General features: G+C 36.6%; 1 protein-coding gene across 1 annotated transcript; it reads right to left on the bottom strand.

The window, feature by feature from the left end:
• Positions 1-12,444: 12,444 nt before the first annotated feature.
• On the bottom strand, positions 12,445-14,133 carry LOC110018682 (dof zinc finger protein DOF3.1-like). The gene is made up of 2 exons (XM_020716080.1): positions 13,865-14,133; positions 12,445-13,262 (listed from the first exon to the last, which is right to left on the bottom strand). The coding sequence occupies exons 1-2, from the start codon at positions 13,889-13,891 to the stop codon at positions 12,513-12,515; spliced, it is 777 nt and encodes a 258-aa protein (XP_020571739.1). The 5' UTR covers positions 13,892-14,133; the 3' UTR covers positions 12,445-12,512.
• Positions 14,134-17,115: the final 2,982 nt, after the last annotated feature.

Here is a 17,115-nt window from a genome sequence, read left to right as displayed (position 1 = left end):
GAGAAAAAGAGAGCAAAGTAGGGTTCTTCAAAGTTCGCCGACTTTACTTATGGTTCGCCACATATGACGAAACAATACAAGGGCATAAGGGTATCTTGCCACATTAAACTGCGAGAATGAAGTTACATCATACGCACATTATGATACATTAAAAATAAAAATTTCATTTAAGCAAAATATGTAAATTTACATGTGAATCCTCCAGGTACAACTTATCAGCAATAAAAAAATACCTAATAAAACCATCAGCCGCAGCCTTAGCAAAGACATAATTGAGTTGGAATAGCTGCAGATACACTAATTCCCCTCCTAACCAAAATCAATCCGCCTTTTCTATTTCAAAATGAAGCCTAGAGACCAAAACCGTCTCCTAGATTGCAAACACTTCGGCCTGAAGTGCCGTCACTTCATCTTGAAGGATAGGCTCCCAAGCATGCATAAGGATAGGTTCTTTCTCCAGTTTTTCTAACAACGCGTCCCGAGGATGAGCTCGATCAGCCTCCCGGATCATTGGAGTCTCTGCCACTCAAAGCCGAAGTCCAGCCGAGCCGGGTGGCTTAAACATGTCGGCCGCCTCAACCGGGTCAACTGTTGGACATGTCGCCACATCCTTTGGTGGTCCTACCGAATTTCTAGAATCCTCAAGAGATCCCAAATTTGCATAAGCCTCGACAACACCATGTTTGATTTGAGGCGGCATGCTTGTCCCATCACTAGATGACATGCCCATCCTCTTATGTAGATCTGAGGTAGTAAAGGAGCAAGCTCCCTCCCCGGTCTCATGTTCCACCGATGGTGGAAGGGTGAAAGCTCTAGGAACATCCACCGGCAGAGGATTATAGGCTGCCTCTTGAATGGTCACCCTCAATTTCTTCAGCAGCATTTCCGTAGCTATAGGATGTTGCCTATGCTCTTTCGCTGACACGAAAGGATCCCGAGTGGATGCTAACGACTCCGTCGAACTACCAAATGTGTTTTCCCCGTTGTCTGACATTTCTTCATTGAGAAGCCACCCTCATTCACTTGGGAGCTCTCTGTAGCGCCATTAGAAAACGAATCAGATGACCTTAATTTGTCCCCTGGCTCAGGGATGTATCTCGCCTAAGTCACATAAGATTTTTCTTGGAAGATGTTGATGTCCGCCTGTAGCGTGATTAGAAAACAAATCAGATGACCCTACTTTGTCCCCTGACTCGGGGATTTATCTCGCCTAAGTCACATAAGGTTTTTCTTGGAAGATGCTTATGCTCGCTGCTTCAATACCTAAAGAACCATCTTTCGGGCATCTTTGCCAAACTTAGCTGACTTAAAGGCAAGGCTGCACTCAATGATCACCAATAATGGATAAATCACTTGAAGAAGAGTATGATAAGATATATTTTTTTCTTTCATTCTCCCCCATTTATGGGGTCTTCATACAATATTCTAGGAGTGTTCAATTTTTGTTCATTTAATAATCATGAATATCAACAGTTTTTTTAAAAATTAAGATTTCCTTATCGTTATCGTAGCTGTCACTATCAATGAGTACGAGAATCGGAGAACTTAAATATATACATAAAAAATTTATCAGCAGGAATCTTAAAAAGTTCTAACGGTTGATAGAGAAAATAATGAATGTTTTTCTATCCTAGGGTGATGTCAGGTGGCTCTTAAGTAGAAATGGACTTCTTTCTATTCTAGAGTGATGTCATAATTATAGAGAGCTCGACAAGTCATTTCAACCAGTAAACTAAGCGCGTCACTCCGACAAGAAAGCTCGCATTCGTACTTTGGCAAGTAAGCTCCAAGGTGAATGTGATCGAGTATTGTTCAATAAAGAATTGTCCAAAAAAGAAAGGTTGGTCCTTCTAGGCCCACAAAATATATCATCTTATGTTTCGGCCTCATGGGACCCACAGAGAGTATACAGTAAGATTAGTTTTGACATTAAATAAAACTTTGACCATGTTTTTTCAAAATAAATTTTTGATGGGCATAATTACCCAATTATATAAAGTCAAATTATCTTTCTCACCCAAATTAAGCTTTCTTTATTGGATAATTGATATTGACAAGAGCTTAATATACATTTTAATTCTTGTTGGGATGATGTATTTCATTGTGCTTGTACTATAAGCATAGATTCAGTTATATCATCTTGATTTTATTTTCATTGTGCAAAATTTTTTAGAAGAAAAATATTTTTAATATTCTCTTTATATTGTTTAAATTCTTTGAATTATATTTAATTTCAAATTTAAATTAAATGATTTTTAATTTTTTTTAATTTATTTTAAGATGGGTGTAATATAAAAGTTGAATAAATTTTTATTTTTTTTTTATTTTTTTTTTGTAATTTTTCAAAAAGGTCCAAAATTTTTTTGGAATTTATATAGATCAAATTTCAATCAAAATATTATGACCTACTATTTATTCATAAAAAAAGATTCATTCTTCCTTTCAATGATTCTCTTTCATGTAACTTCCAAAAGAAAATATCAAGATTTTGGATTATCCTCTGTCCTCTTTTTTTTTTTCCATTATTGTTTACATAATTATAGTTTAATAATATTTTAATTTGATATTGGGTGTGGGATTATTCAACGGTGTAGGATTCGAGAAAATATAACATCTCGATATTGTATGCCTAGTTGACGATTGTGCATACAGCATGGAGTGATCCACGTCGTTGTCTGGACATCCGGACGATAGACGCATTATTTTATCGTAGGATGCAACCCCTTTTTTGAATTGAGTGTAATAATTTAGATAATATATATTGAATGTTTTTTATTCAAAAAAAAAAATTATATACATAACATAATTCTTTTGTATTTATTTACAATTATAATGCTTTTATGTTTGCTTGAAAATGTGCCTTTTACTTTAAAAAAACTAAATAATAGTGAATAATGATATCTTATATTTGAAGTTGAAAATTTGTACAAGATTAATGTAAATATAATAGTTAAGGAGGGAGAAATGTAAATACATAAGAATTGTGTGTATTTTAGTGCTGAGGTCATAAATAAAGTTGAAATTTTTATTTATTTATTTATTTATTTATTTATTTAAGATATTTTCTCTCATGTTCCTAATGTCAACTGAAGGAGATATTTTCTCTCATGTTCCTAATGTCAACTGATTAATTTAACAATTTCTCCTATTTAATTATAAAATATCTTGCAAAAATATTATTCAAAATAATTGTTTTTCTCCCTCGAATTTTTTTTTTCAAATAAATGTTGGTTTCAACCACTTATTTATTATATGCTTATGAGTTTGATTTTAACATTAATCTTTACATACATACTACTCAATTAATGTATTTACATATCCAGCCCTAAACTTTAATTTTTTATTTGCATGCCACCATAGCTATTTTTGGAAAGGTGTATTTTACTTTTTTGAGGTTAAAATGGTGATATTCTTGATGTGATATAAAGACAAGGGTGGTATATATAAAGCTTGAAAGTAAATTTTAGATTTTAGATATGTAAATATATGAGAATTGAGGGGTATGTTTGAAGATGCCAATTAAATTATTGTTGTATAAATATTATTTTATGGGAATTTAACCATGGATCAATCTCAAAGGTAATGTTGCTATTGATTAATCTCCGCTTAAGGGTCTGTTTGGTGCACCTGTAGTTATTTGAAGATGCAGTTGTGAAATTGTTAGAGAAGTTGTTAAAAAACTTGTGGTGGTAATTATATATATATTTTTTTTTGAAAAAGTTCGATGACATCTTTCTAATAACCAACACACTTAGGGTTTATTTGGGGAAGCTGCAACTTTTTAGTAAGCTGTTGTGCAGCAACTGTCCCAAAAAGCTGCTTCACGAAAGTTGTTGTGGATGAACTGACTAACTGTTTATTTTTTGTTGTTTGAAAACAGCCACAGCGCAACTGTTTATGGACAAATGATTATTCTGCCCATGTATTGTAATGTTGTTTGCAGCATAACTATCATAACAATATATTTGATACTTTATAAGTAAAAATCCACTTCAGAACAGTGCAAAAAATAAAATATACACCTCACTTAATAGTGAGTATCATCATTAATAAATTAAAAAAAAACTATTAAAATAAAATTTAATAATATGATGATATTATTTTTAAAATGTAGACGACTTATGTCACGAGTTAGACTGTCCTCCAAGGATACTATACATTCTCAATCATTCTCGGCAGTGGAATCTACCAGTCTGTCTGCATACCAGAAGAAGTCACACTTCTCTGTAATTTTTCGTTGATCCCTATAAAACTATCACTCATATTTATGTGGCTGACGTGACTTCAGCAAGGAACTCTGAAGTCCACGATGGCACAACTATCCTCCGTGGGTCGAGGGAAAGCAAAGCAACCAAGCAGTGTCGAAGAGCAGAGGGGGTACAGAGAACAAAGTAACCACCAAGCCTTGCCAATAGAATCATCGATCAGAGATGAGGAGGCGAGCAGAGATCTTACATTTACAACAGAGAATCAGAGAATCGCGAGGGAGGGGAGAGCGGGCCGCGACAGAAAAGCACTTCGACAGCTCGGGTCAAACGTGCATCTTAGCTACAACGCCAAGGGGAGAGCGGGCCGCCCAGTTGTGAGAAAGGGGAGAAGGGTGTAGGGCAACAAAAGTCGAGTGAGAAGTTAATACGAAACTCGGGTCTCGGGGTCAAATCCGCAGCTCGCATTTTATCAAAATATTATCAAAACACTACAACGCCTAAGTTATCAAATGGGAGAAAAAAAAAAACAGCATTTTCCGGCCGCGTTGTATAAGAAAACTCGGCGTCAAACATGCACTTAGCTAGATCCGTTGGCAAAACACAGCTTTCAGCTACAACTTTTTTAAAAAAGTAGGTAAAACAAAATTTTATCAAACAGAAAAAATCTACGACACAGTATCGAACCATCACAGCACTGCCGCACAAACGCACCCTAAATGACATGTACTCAGATCCTATTTTTCTATTTATAATGCAAGTTGACATAGGCCTAGTACGAACTCATCATAACTTTGAATATATTTAACTCCATTTAAAATTATAACCCACGTTTTGTGTATTCATTATTTGATTTATGAATTGCAGGGAGTGTCATGATTGGCGACGTCCAAACCACGAAACTAATCTTTACCGACTCGCATTGAACGAAATTTCGTCAATATTGTACCGATGACAATAAAAGTATTTGATGAATTTACTTGTGAAAGAGCAGGGTGATGAGACTGCCCGTATTACATGATGATGCAATTAATAATCAGGAAATTTACATACATACCACACAATTTTTATGTATTTGCATACTTAGCACCCCAAGGGTTTGATACTTATATTTTCGTTTTATAAAACCTATGCATTTCACTTTTAGAAAGATATTAATTATGATATTAAAGATTTAAATGGTGAAACCCTCTTATCGTTCGTGAGATGTCTTTGTGATTCGTGCTGGAACTTTTTCGCTGTATATATTAAGTTCTCTTTTTTTTTTTTTTTTTTCCTTGATAGCAAAATAGAAAATTTGTTTAGCTCTCCTCTTTTTTTTCTTAATTATTTGAATAAGAACGGGCAAGGCTTCTTATATCATCATTCATTTATTGACATCATTAATAAACTCCTTAGATTTTCGTGCCAATGTTCTTCTTAGTTTTTTGGTTTGTTGTTCGTGTATTTTTCATATTGTCAGGATTCGACTCTGTGTTGAAATTTGTTGATAAGGCTAGGATGGTTGACGGTCTTGGGATCAGATCGCCTAGTTCTCAGGGTGAGCCGTCGAGGAAAACCTTTTCAGGAGATCGAAAAACGTTGAAGAAAGGAGGATGGAGGGGTTGCCCGATTTGGCCCGTAGTAGGCTAGAGAGGATTCTCCGTTAGTAGAGTGACGTGAGTGTCACGCATTTGTCTTATATTCAACAAATCAACTTTTGAGAATTGTACGCCCGCAAGATGGGGTAGGCCGACGACCTCCAATCCCGAGATGCAGTCCGAAGGACGTGGTCCGAAGAGAACCAAATCTTAGGTTAGATGTCCCCTCTTCCCCCTTTTTTTTTTTTTTTTTTTTTTTTTTTTTTTTTGATACTTTACCTCAATATCCACTCATTTCCACATATGCAGATCCCATCGTGGAACAATCATTGGCAGACACCGGTGACCCAAACTCGCATGGTTGCGGGTTCTGAGAGACCAACTGTCGTCGAGAGGGGAGTGTTTGGTTGTCCTATTGAACATGAAACTGCTTCGAGTGGGGCTCTTGAGGCCTCCTGGTTGTCTCTCGGAGCCATTGTTCGCCATCTGGCTGAGTTGGAGGCGATTATAGCCCATAAGAATCAAGATCTTCAAATCAGACTAAAGGAGATGCGTGGGGAGATGACGGCTCCACATCGTGAGATTGCTGTGCTTCGGAAGAATGTGTTTGTCGTGAAGGACAGTTCTAAAACCTACCAAATAAATCAATTTAAACTCGGTGGCCAAACTGCCAAAGAGGTTAGTTAGGAGGGGTTTAGTTCTGGCTGAGGCGGCCGATGGTCAATTGGTGAAATATTTTTTGTCAGACTAAATCTTCATGTAATCATATTTTTTGGATAAATAAAATGTTATTTTATTTATTATAGATATTTTATTTTTTTAAAATTTGGATGTTTGTTCTTGAGAAGATGTTTGCCTTGTTTCTTGCGAGTGATGCTTCATCCTCCGTGGAATTTCAATAGACGGGTAACGAGGACTTTGGGGCATGCCTTCTAAATTTCCATTTTTGGGTTGTAGATTTCCTTTTGTCTTTAGCCTATTTTCACTTAATCTATGTTGTATATATTGCTTCAAAGAGGACCTCTCGGACCTTCAATCAGGTGCACGCTCATGAACGGTTCGTTTTGTCATCGTCAGACATTGTCATTGTTGAAAGGATATTTGTTTTTCATTCTACCATTAGGTTACCCATGACTTGTCTAAATGAAAGAGCTACTGATAGATACAAAGATGATTTGGTAATGCATCAAGACCACTTCCGATATGGCTTGTAACTGCCATTGTGTCACAAACTTTGATTGATTTTCAACTGCTATGAGATTATTCCTGTGCATGTCAAACTAAATTCTATGGCGGCGATTATGACTTATATCATCTACTGCTAATAAGAAAGAGTTTCATGGTCCATAGATGAAATTAACCATATTTTCTCATTCTGGGTGGAATCAGACGACTATGTACACTTCGAGTCAACAGGGAAATTCCAATTTGTCAGCTTGGAACAACTAGCTATGTATTAGAAGTGTGAATTGTTTTGATTTCTCTCTCTTTTTTTGAGAGTTGTCAGCTTGTCTGTGTTATATTATTCTCTTTTCCGAGTAAATCTCTCTTCTGGATCATATGGATAATATGGAGGAGGCAGTGACTCGAGAGTGATTGTGCTAAGGAGGCAGTGACTCAGAAGTGAGTGTGCCAAGGAAGCAGTAACTCAGGAGTGAGTGTGCCAAGAAGCAATGACTCCGAAGTGATTATGTCGAGAAGTAGTGACAAGGAAGTGAGTGTGTCGAGAAGGCGGTGACTCGGAAAGTGATACCCACGGTAGTCTGGAGTTGTTACATTCAAGGTGAAAGAGTGAAATAATTCTCGTTAGAGAGAACTACACACCAAAGGGTTTGGTGGCAAGCCATCCACTCACATGATGTGTGGATGTGTGAGATAATTATGTGAAGACACAAATCCAAATGCAAAGACCTCAATAATGCAGGTAATGGACACACAAAATGCTACACAAGCAAGTATGCAAAAGTGGAGATTGCAAGTGCATACTTCTTGTAACATGGTGCAGAGTGTCATAGGAATGTCACGGAGTAAATGTAGAGTAATGTGTAGTTGGGAGGCACGAGTACCCGTTATGAACATAATATATAAGGGTAAATGTTCATGAGTGCATGATAGAGTGCAAGTGTAGATGACTAATGCATGCAATGTGAAAAGCATGCAATGAATGCAATATATTGAATGCAAAGATGATGGACTGATCGATCGGTTTGGTCACGACACTGATCAATCACGTAAACGGATAGTGGTTGACAGACCAATCAGGTCGATGGCAAGGTGATCAATCATGCGGACTAAAGAGGGTCAATCTGGCTGGAGTGTGCAGTCGATCAACGAATGTGATCGGGCTGGTGACTGTCGATCGATTGAATCAATTGAAGAAGGTAGATGGACCCAGAGTATGCGACTAATCGATGAAGGATGGTCGATTCGTCACAATCGGGCTAGTGGAGTCCAATCAATCGAATCGACATAAGATGGTTGATCGAGAGAGTGCACGACCGGTCGAATGAGAATAGTCAGACAAGCTGATTGAGCCAGTAGCAGCTGTAAGGTCGAACCAACAGAAGTAAATTATTTGAACCGAGTAAAGTGTGTGTTCGGTCAACTACGCATGTAAAAGGATATTTTTAATGCGATTTAAAATTTCATGCATGAAATGGTGGTCGATTGATTTTGATGAGGAATAAAACTCGTCTTAACGACCTTACAGGAAAACCTATGGTGAAATTAGCAATTGAGAGGTGTACCAATGCCATGTTACACACAACAACAAGACACCCACCTCCATTTGCACGATGCTAGATGAGGAATCCCTCGCAAGGGGAATGCTCTTTGACAGAGAAGACGATGACCAAGGGAATGCCTTTGTCTTCCGGGTCGGTGGATTTCAAACGTCCATCAGGATGAAATCGCCGATAAAAATGACGGAATTAGTACAACCCCTACTTATGGATTTAATTCTAAAAGAAAAAGTGGTATAGTTTTGAATTTCGTGAAGGAGAACGCAAAGAACCTAATCCTTTGGGACTTCCTCTAAGAACACAAAATTCTTAACCTAATTCATCTAACATCCAAATCTAGGGGGGCTCTAGGTTTTGAAATTGCAAGAGATTAAGGGATATCATCTGCACGATGTTTGATTGAAGCGCTACTTTTGTAGGAAGAAGCTCTCCTTATTGGAAAGAGTAATGTGGTCGTTGGATTTTGCCTTCCCTAAAGGTGTGAAGAAGCTCTCCTCGCCGGAGAAAACAAAGAAATCACTAGAGCTCCCCTTCCCCAAAGCAATGAGGAAGCTTTCCTAGTTGGCTCACCGGGGAAATGAAGGAAAAGAGGAAGAAGATGGAGGAAAATGATTTCCCTAGCCTTTTCCTTGAGAAAGGTGAAGAACCCCTCAAGAAATCTCCCTATCAGCTCCTCCTCCAAGCTCTCTCGCCCCTAAGCTCTCTCCTTCCCAAATGGTAGCTAATTTGCCCAAAATGAGCTCCTCTCCTTGGTTTCTTCAACTATAGAGAGTTAATCCAAGGGTCCCAGGCTACTTTCCTAATTTGGAATCGGCCCAAAATATCCCATATATCATATTTGGGTGAAGATTCAGGCAAAAGGGGGTGGACCAGCGGTCACTGCCACCTCACCGACAAGAGTTAAGAGACCGGAGGGAAAAAATTACGATTCAGGATGAACTGGCGTGGCCATGCCAGGCTCGAGTGTGGTCACACCACTGTTCATAGTGTCGCGGATGAGGGTTTAGCGTGGCCACAATCGAGGCCCGACATAATTACGTCAAGTGCTAGGTTTTGCGGCATGGTCACACCACCCTCAAGTGTGGTCGCCGAGGCTCCTCTCGCATTTTGGGCTTGGTCATGCCCAAGTTGTGGCTTAATTATGTCAAACTCTCTGTTTGGTCGACTTTGTCATGTCGCCTTCGGGTGTGCTCACGCCGACAACAGACCATTTGGGCTTTCGAGCAGGTTATGGCATGGTCGTGCTCGATTTAGGTGAGGTCTCGCCATGGATTGGGTGTGGCCACACCTGAATTAGGCGTAGGCACGTCGGACCCCACACAACATGGATTTTTAGGAAAGCTTGCCAAAGTGGCTTCGAGCCTCATGGGGCCCTCGGAAACACTGGATACTAGCAGTTATGATCCTCAGACATTCGTAGGAGTTGTAAATGCAATTTAAAAGAGTTCAAGAAGTTGAATTGTATACGCGTCGCCGAGTAAAAGGTTCTAACATGAATTTCGTTTGTTTGGGCCTTAGGCTTAAGGTACAAACACGGTTTGGGTAACCTCTTCGACGTTCTACATTAGAGGGAATATTTATATCAGCAAAATACAGCCCTCGTGCCACTGGAACAGACGTCAACACTGAGGAAATCTAAAATGATGTCGGTTTTGACAATGCTTGATTCAGAGCCCAGCTATGGCAGCGCAGACCCTAATTCGGTCCTGTGTCACTCGATGAGGATGTCCCGTGAGTGCGTTGCATCAAAAATGGGTGTCAACATCCTTGTTAATCGACCCTTACCACTTAGCCCTTTCCACTTTGCACTCTCCAAATAGCCTCCACTCACCCCAAGAGAGATGTGGCCACAAATCCTAGGTACCTAAATGTAATTAGCACTTATATATATTTTATTATAAAATGTCTCTATATAAAAGGGGAAGAGTGAATGTAAAGAAAGAAGATTTTCCTCAACCAGGAACAACTATTAGAAAAGTTAATACAATAGTTTCTCATTTCTCCTCTCTCTCTCTCTCTCTCTCTCTCTCTCTCTTCTCTTTGGTTAAATTATTTAATATTGGGCTAAACACATAGGCATTAACAAACAACCAAACTCACAAATCCATTTTTAATGCTACCCATATAGGAACTCATCAAGTAACATGCATGCGCCACACGGTTCCTAGACATATCAATAATCACCCACTCCTGAACTTAACCATGGTTAAAAAATAAAACCATGATTTGTGGGAAAAGGCACAAATTACATGCCCCACTCTATTCAATTAGAATCCATGACTCAAAAATAAACTTCTAAAGAATGTGAACCAAATTAGAAGATTAAAGTTGGGTGAAGTATATTAATAGTGCTGAAATCATTTGAAACCCCAAAAATATTACTTATGAGGGAGACCAAATTATTTGATATTTCTTATAACAAGATATATTTTTTCCACTATTTCAATGTAAAAAACAAAAAAAAAAAAATTGTTGCCTTTTATCCCTTGCTCCAAAATAAATAAATAAAAGCTGCAATGATTTTCTGTGGATACCAACTTATGTTGGCGTTTCATTTAAAATACGTAGCAACTCTTCAGTACATAGCTTGCAAAGCTGCCAACTTTGAATCATTCTTTAGTCCATGATGATTAAGACTGAAGGGCCCCAGGCACGTGCGAAGCAAATCATGCAGTTGCTGTTAGACAACATTATTCTCTCTCTCTCTCTCTCTCTCTCTCTCTCTCTCTCTCTCTTCTCTCCTCTCTCTCCTCTCAAAATAAAAAGCTGCACACCACCATAGGTCCATAACTATGAAGGTTGCATCCCTTCCGTTGCTCAAAAGATCACTTTATTCCATCATTCACCAGAAAAAATTATTAGGTGTTCCATTCACCAACTCCCTTCATGGACTTCTCTGTTGCGCATGGACACTACCTCCTCAGATTCCTTGGCCGACAATCCTAACTTAGATTAGGTTCACTCTAACATATTGCATGTCATGTATAATCATCATATAAAATTTTCTTAATTCTTTTAATAAACATATTTTCTTTTATTTTCCTATAAAAATTTACTTTTGAAGCTTATAATTCATTCTTTATTGAAGAGTATTTGCTCTCAAACTTAACATGTGAGATTTATTGTTCTCATTTAATAAATATATTTTCTTTTATTTCAACAGCATTGATTGCTTGATGCTGTAAAAGCATGAAAAACATTTCTTTTATGTAGGGGAAATGTAATGTGTGTGCGAAGGTGGTGGAAATGTTGGAACTAATAATATATCTTTTATTGACATTATAAGATAATGATGTATATATTTTAACTATTTTTGTCTAAATATTCTCCCTCTCTCTATCCCTGCAAAGACAAGAGTGGCAACAAGACTTATTTGACACAAGACATTTGTGCTACAAAGATTCTTCTTTAGTGGCAATCATGAAGAGAATTTCTAGGGAAACTCTAAAGCCCTATCTCAACAAAATAACATCACCTAATACCTTGTAAACAAGTAGCTCTCATTCCAAAAATATTTGAAAAAAAACAATAGAAAAATCATCCACTAGTCAACAAAGAAATCTTATTGTCCCCTCTTTCCAAATCTTCCATCAGTCACCTCACCATACACTTTATTCCAAGAACAATCAGCCAAATGAAGTCTTATGAACAACAAATGGAGTAAAAAAACAAGAAATAATCTCATCAAATTTCAAATTATAGAAACACCCTCACAAATATAGATCAATAGAAGTAAAAAAATCACACATTTAATGTTTCATTCATTATACAATGAGAAAATAAAAGAGGAAACTAAGAAGAAAAACAAGTAAAAAAAAAGAAATTTGAGGAGAAGAAGTAGATCATATATATATGAAAACCTTGAGTCTCCATGATGGAGAAAAACTATATATTACGTGAGTCATAGTATTAATTAATATATATATTAAACATGAATTTAACTCACGTAATATATATATAAATATATAGATATATTAATCTCTGAGCTACAATAGTGAGCTATTAATGAGCCCATGCCATGAAGAATTGGAACCAACACCACTCCAATAGTCTCTTCCAGATTCCATTCCCAAGCTTCCATGACTAGTACTTGTACTATTAACATTACTTGCAGGATCAAAATTTCCCACCATTACTGTTTCAGCAGCTACTGCTGTACTATCAAAGGGAAGCATTCCTCTCACATCATCAGCTCCACCACTAAAGCCATAATAGAAGCTATGAAGCCCAACACCAGTACTAGCGTTAGGGTTAGGGTTAGGGTTAGAGTTAGGGGTGCCAAGTAGGAAAGTGTCATGGTTATGAAAGCTAGAAAATGCTAGGGTGAGGTCACTTGGATCATAGTTGAGAGGAGGAGGTAGAGGCATGGAAGAAATGAGTAAAGATGAGTGATTGATGTCTTGGTGGTGTTGTAAACCTAATTTCTTTGATGAAGTTGATGATGATGGTGAAGATCTCTTGTTCTTTCTGCAACCTCCACCAACTGGAACGTTTCTGAGGGATCCACCTTTAGTCCAATATCTTCTACAGGATTTGCAAAAGTATCTTGGTTGAGATAGGCTGTAGTTGTTGTAGTAGCAGAACTTGGTGTTGGTGGAGTCACACCTAGGGCACCTTAGGGATTGCTCTGGTTGAGGTCTAGACTTCTTCTCCTGTTGATGAAGATGATGGGTTGGAGATGAAGAGGGTTTGGGGAGTTTTAGAACTTCATGATCATGTTGATGAGTTGCCATTACCTGAGAGTATTGTTATTTTCTTAACAAAATTGCTAAAAAAAAGATAAAAAGAGAATTTTTTTAACTCTAAAGAGAATTTATGAAATCAAATTCAGAAAATGTTGAGATAAAAGTAGTAGATTTTAATATTGTAAATCCAATTGGTTAATTTCACGAGCATTTTTTAGAAATGATATTTTCTAATAGTTTCTTATTGTGGGCAAAGTAGATTTTAGAAGGAGGGTAATGAATTACTAAAAAAATAGGTTTTTTATATTTTTCTTCTGAAAATCAGAGTTGAATAGTTCAGATATTTCCAACTAGTGGGATTCAGCTGATGGTTATAATCTAAAAAATATCTATAAATCAATATTTTAAGCACTGTAAAACTAAATTTAATAGAGAAGCATGCATATATTCTAAATTAAAATTAAAAGTAACAAAATACCATAATAAAAAGCTAAATAAAAACCATGAGCTTCAAGAATCCATTAAATTTTTAGAGAGAGAGAGATTAGCAGAGAAGGATTCAATTGCTAACTCAAGAATTACGGTAACAATAAAGTTTAAGGAATAACACTAATCTATACATTAGAAAGATAAATTGAAGTGGTAATCTTTACCTGATGGTGGCCATTAGAGATCTCCATCCATCCAAACAAAGCTCTCTGGTAATTGAAAGCTCGGTTTCATGCAAAGAGAAGAAGAGTGGAGAACAGAGGAGAGAGAGAAAAATAAGGAGGAGCTGAAGACCTCTCATGGGTTAAATAAGTGAGAGAGAGTTCCGGAGAGAGAGAATTTTAGAGATAGAGAGAGAGAGTAGAGAGGGAAAGGGGATGATAAGGAGGTGGGAGGGGGTGGGGCGGCGTACGAAACGAGAGAGATGCGTTTCGAATGCCAGAGCAGCAAGGCATGGAAAATTCGAGTTTGATCAGAAGACGGATTCACGAGGTGCGTCGCGGGGCCCGCGATGGCGTGGAGCGCAATAGCGGGCTGCGTGGGGGCCCACCAGCCTCCCCTTTGTTTTGGCCGGTTCGGCCGCCCGTTTCACATCGCCGTGCTAATTCGATCGGGACCGTTGATCTCCGGGTTCTCGTCGCGGTTCTTGGCAGCCGTCCGTTTATGTGGGGTCCTTCTAATTCTGCGAGATTTGAGAACCGTCGCTGAGAGTTAGGGTGATTGGGGATATTGCTGCTTGAAACCATCTGAACCGTTCGTTAATTGCACGACTCTTGATGAATGTTTAATGGTGGCGATTTAGTTTTTAATAAACGGATCGTAGGGTTGTACTGAATTATGACCAATCAACTGAGATTTGACCAGGCTTGAATTATGACTATATAAAAAAAAATAAAAAGGGTTATGATAATTATTTAATTGATGTTATCTACATGTACATAATGATCTAGCTAATAAATTCAATATTATTTTATTAGCATGTTAGAAGATATGAGTGGAATAAAATTATATTCTGATGTTATTGTTGCATTTTAAATTTTTCAAAAATAAGAAAAAAAAAATAAAGTATTTTGTTAGATTGTATATTTAATATAAGCAATTCTATGTTAAATGAGATGGGTAATATATTTACAGTCAAAATATTTAAAAAATATTAAAGAAAAATAAAATAAGATAAAATAAAAAATCAATAACAGTAATAATAATATTTTGAAAGCAAAAAAAATTTAATGTTTTGTAACTCAAATTGTAAAGTAATTTCAATGCTGATTTTTTTGCATCCCACTTGTCTCATGCATGTTTAAGCCCAAGCAAAATAATTTAGGCCTTCTATGTAGGCTTCGCTCGTATTGTACTTGACAATCCAATTAAACCAAAGCAACTGGTCCCTCTTTCCAATTAAAAGGTGTCAAATCATTTTCACAGATCAGGCTCTAGTCTAACTTAAATCCGGCTTGACCGAAAACTGCTTTAACTCGATCCCGACTTGGATATTCAATAGATCAGAAATTTTAGTTAGAACTTGATTATATATTTATTCCTTTGGAATAGTTCTCCTCACTATCATTATGAACACCCTAGCACATTGCTACTCATCTTATGATTGATAAGAGATTTTTTTAGCTAATGTTAAGAAGGAATTTGAATGCTTCTTTTATCTTCCTTGGAAAGAAATGGAGCAAATGAACCAAGAATACAAAAGAAATAAAGAAGAAAAAAAAAGAATAATAATCACAGGAAAGAATATTTAAAAAAATATATTTTTCCATTATCTTAAATGAAATAATAAACATATATATACATTCAAAACCCATGGTGCAGTGTACCTGAAAAATAGCATAACAATAATGTGTATAAAAGCCTAACTATGCTAACATCCCCACTCAAACTTAACGATCTTAGTTGGAGATTCTTGAATCGATTGTTGGAGAGAGGTTTGGTAAACATGTCTGCAATCTGATCTGTGGTGGTATTGTGATGAACAAAGATTTGATTATTATGAATGCATTCTCTGATGTAATAGTATTCAGTTTCAATGTGTTCGATCCAAGCATGAAACACTAGATTGTTCGCAAGCACAACAGTCGAAATACGACCATAAATTTGCAGTTATCCAACTCCAAATAATATCGTGATTATTTTTCCTGATAAAAACTGAAGGAAATGAACGGCCAATCAGCCAATGGGGTGCAGCCAAGTCAACCGAAGGGAATAGCATCAAGTGGTCAAGGCGTGGGCCCGACAGGAGGTCCCACCGGTCCGGTCGAGTGCGGTTTTATTCGCGAGGAAGTAAACGAAGAAATCTGCGGGCTCTTTGGCTTCCGCCAATCCGATCCTTCGGTCGGTGGGCGGTTGGTTGCGGGGCCCGCTCCGCTTTGAAATTTTCCGATTCCCTGCGATAGACGACGAGGATAGAGAATGATGACGTTCTGCCGGGTCGGATTCGGGCCTCCTGACCGGGCTCATTCGACCCGACCCAATAAAATTGTTACCGGTGGCAAAGGTTATTTCAGTTTCGCCCGGGCTAACCCCGCCCGACCCAACAAAAAAGGACAAATTAAGAAAAATTGATAAAGCAATAAAGTCACCGTCCCGCGTCACCGTGCTTCCTCGACAACGACCCGACCCGTCACTTTTTTCATTTCTTTTAAATTAATTATTTTAAATATTAAAATCTTATTTTAAATTGGTAACTTTTTTTTTAATTTTTGTTTTTAGCTCTTTTTTTAACCAATTTTCATAATTACATTATTTTGCTTGTAGAATTAATTCTCTTAATTTTAATATATTTTGTGAATATTATTTATTTTGCTCTACTTATTTTATCAAATTTTTAAATGATAATTATTTTAAATTATATTTTATTTTTTAATAATTTTGCATTTTTTTTGTTTTATCATTTGAAGTTTTCGGACATCTTTCCAATGTGATGAAGTTTGATCAAACCAAAATAGAGCAACCATGACTTACTACTTCTTGATTTTAATATCATTAAATTTAAGTAAAAATGTCTTTAATATTAATATTTTATCTTCAAAATAATAATAAATGGTTTTTTATTTTTAATAAATTTTAAATTAGAGATAAAATTAATTAAATATATTGGTTGAGAAATGTAATACATCACATTTTTTTAAAGTTCATTAATAAAAATGTAATATAATATTCGTTTTTACAAATTTTTTCAATGTCCTTTTCTAATATTAGATTTTTAAAAAATGCTATTTCTTAAATTGGGAAATTTACATAGGCACCACCCAACTCCTATGTATTTACATATCGACCAACTAAATTTTATTTTTTACATTTTTAACACCCAAAGAGTCAAATCTTTCATATCATATCAAAACTATTAAAAAATAAGATATACATATTCATGCATAAATAAGATTATATATATATATATATATATATA

Source organism: Phalaenopsis equestris, unplaced genomic scaffold (assembly GCF_001263595.1).
Source record: "Phalaenopsis equestris unplaced genomic scaffold, ASM126359v1 Scaffold000030, whole genome shotgun sequence".
NCBI classification, from domain to species: Eukaryota; Viridiplantae; Streptophyta; class Magnoliopsida; order Asparagales; family Orchidaceae; genus Phalaenopsis; species Phalaenopsis equestris.
The sequence above is the reverse complement of the archived record's forward strand: the minus strand, read 5'-3'. Positions and strand labels throughout refer to the sequence as shown.

Bases quoted from the DNA above. Each gene is read 5' to 3' on its own strand.
- LOC110018682 (XM_020716080.1), bottom strand. From the start codon at position 13,891: ATGGAGATCTCTAATGGCCACCATCAG. The intron at 13,263-13,864 runs GTAAAGATTACC...CAATACTCTCAG, and splicing joins TCTCTAATGGCCACCATCAG to GTAATGGCAACTCATCAACA.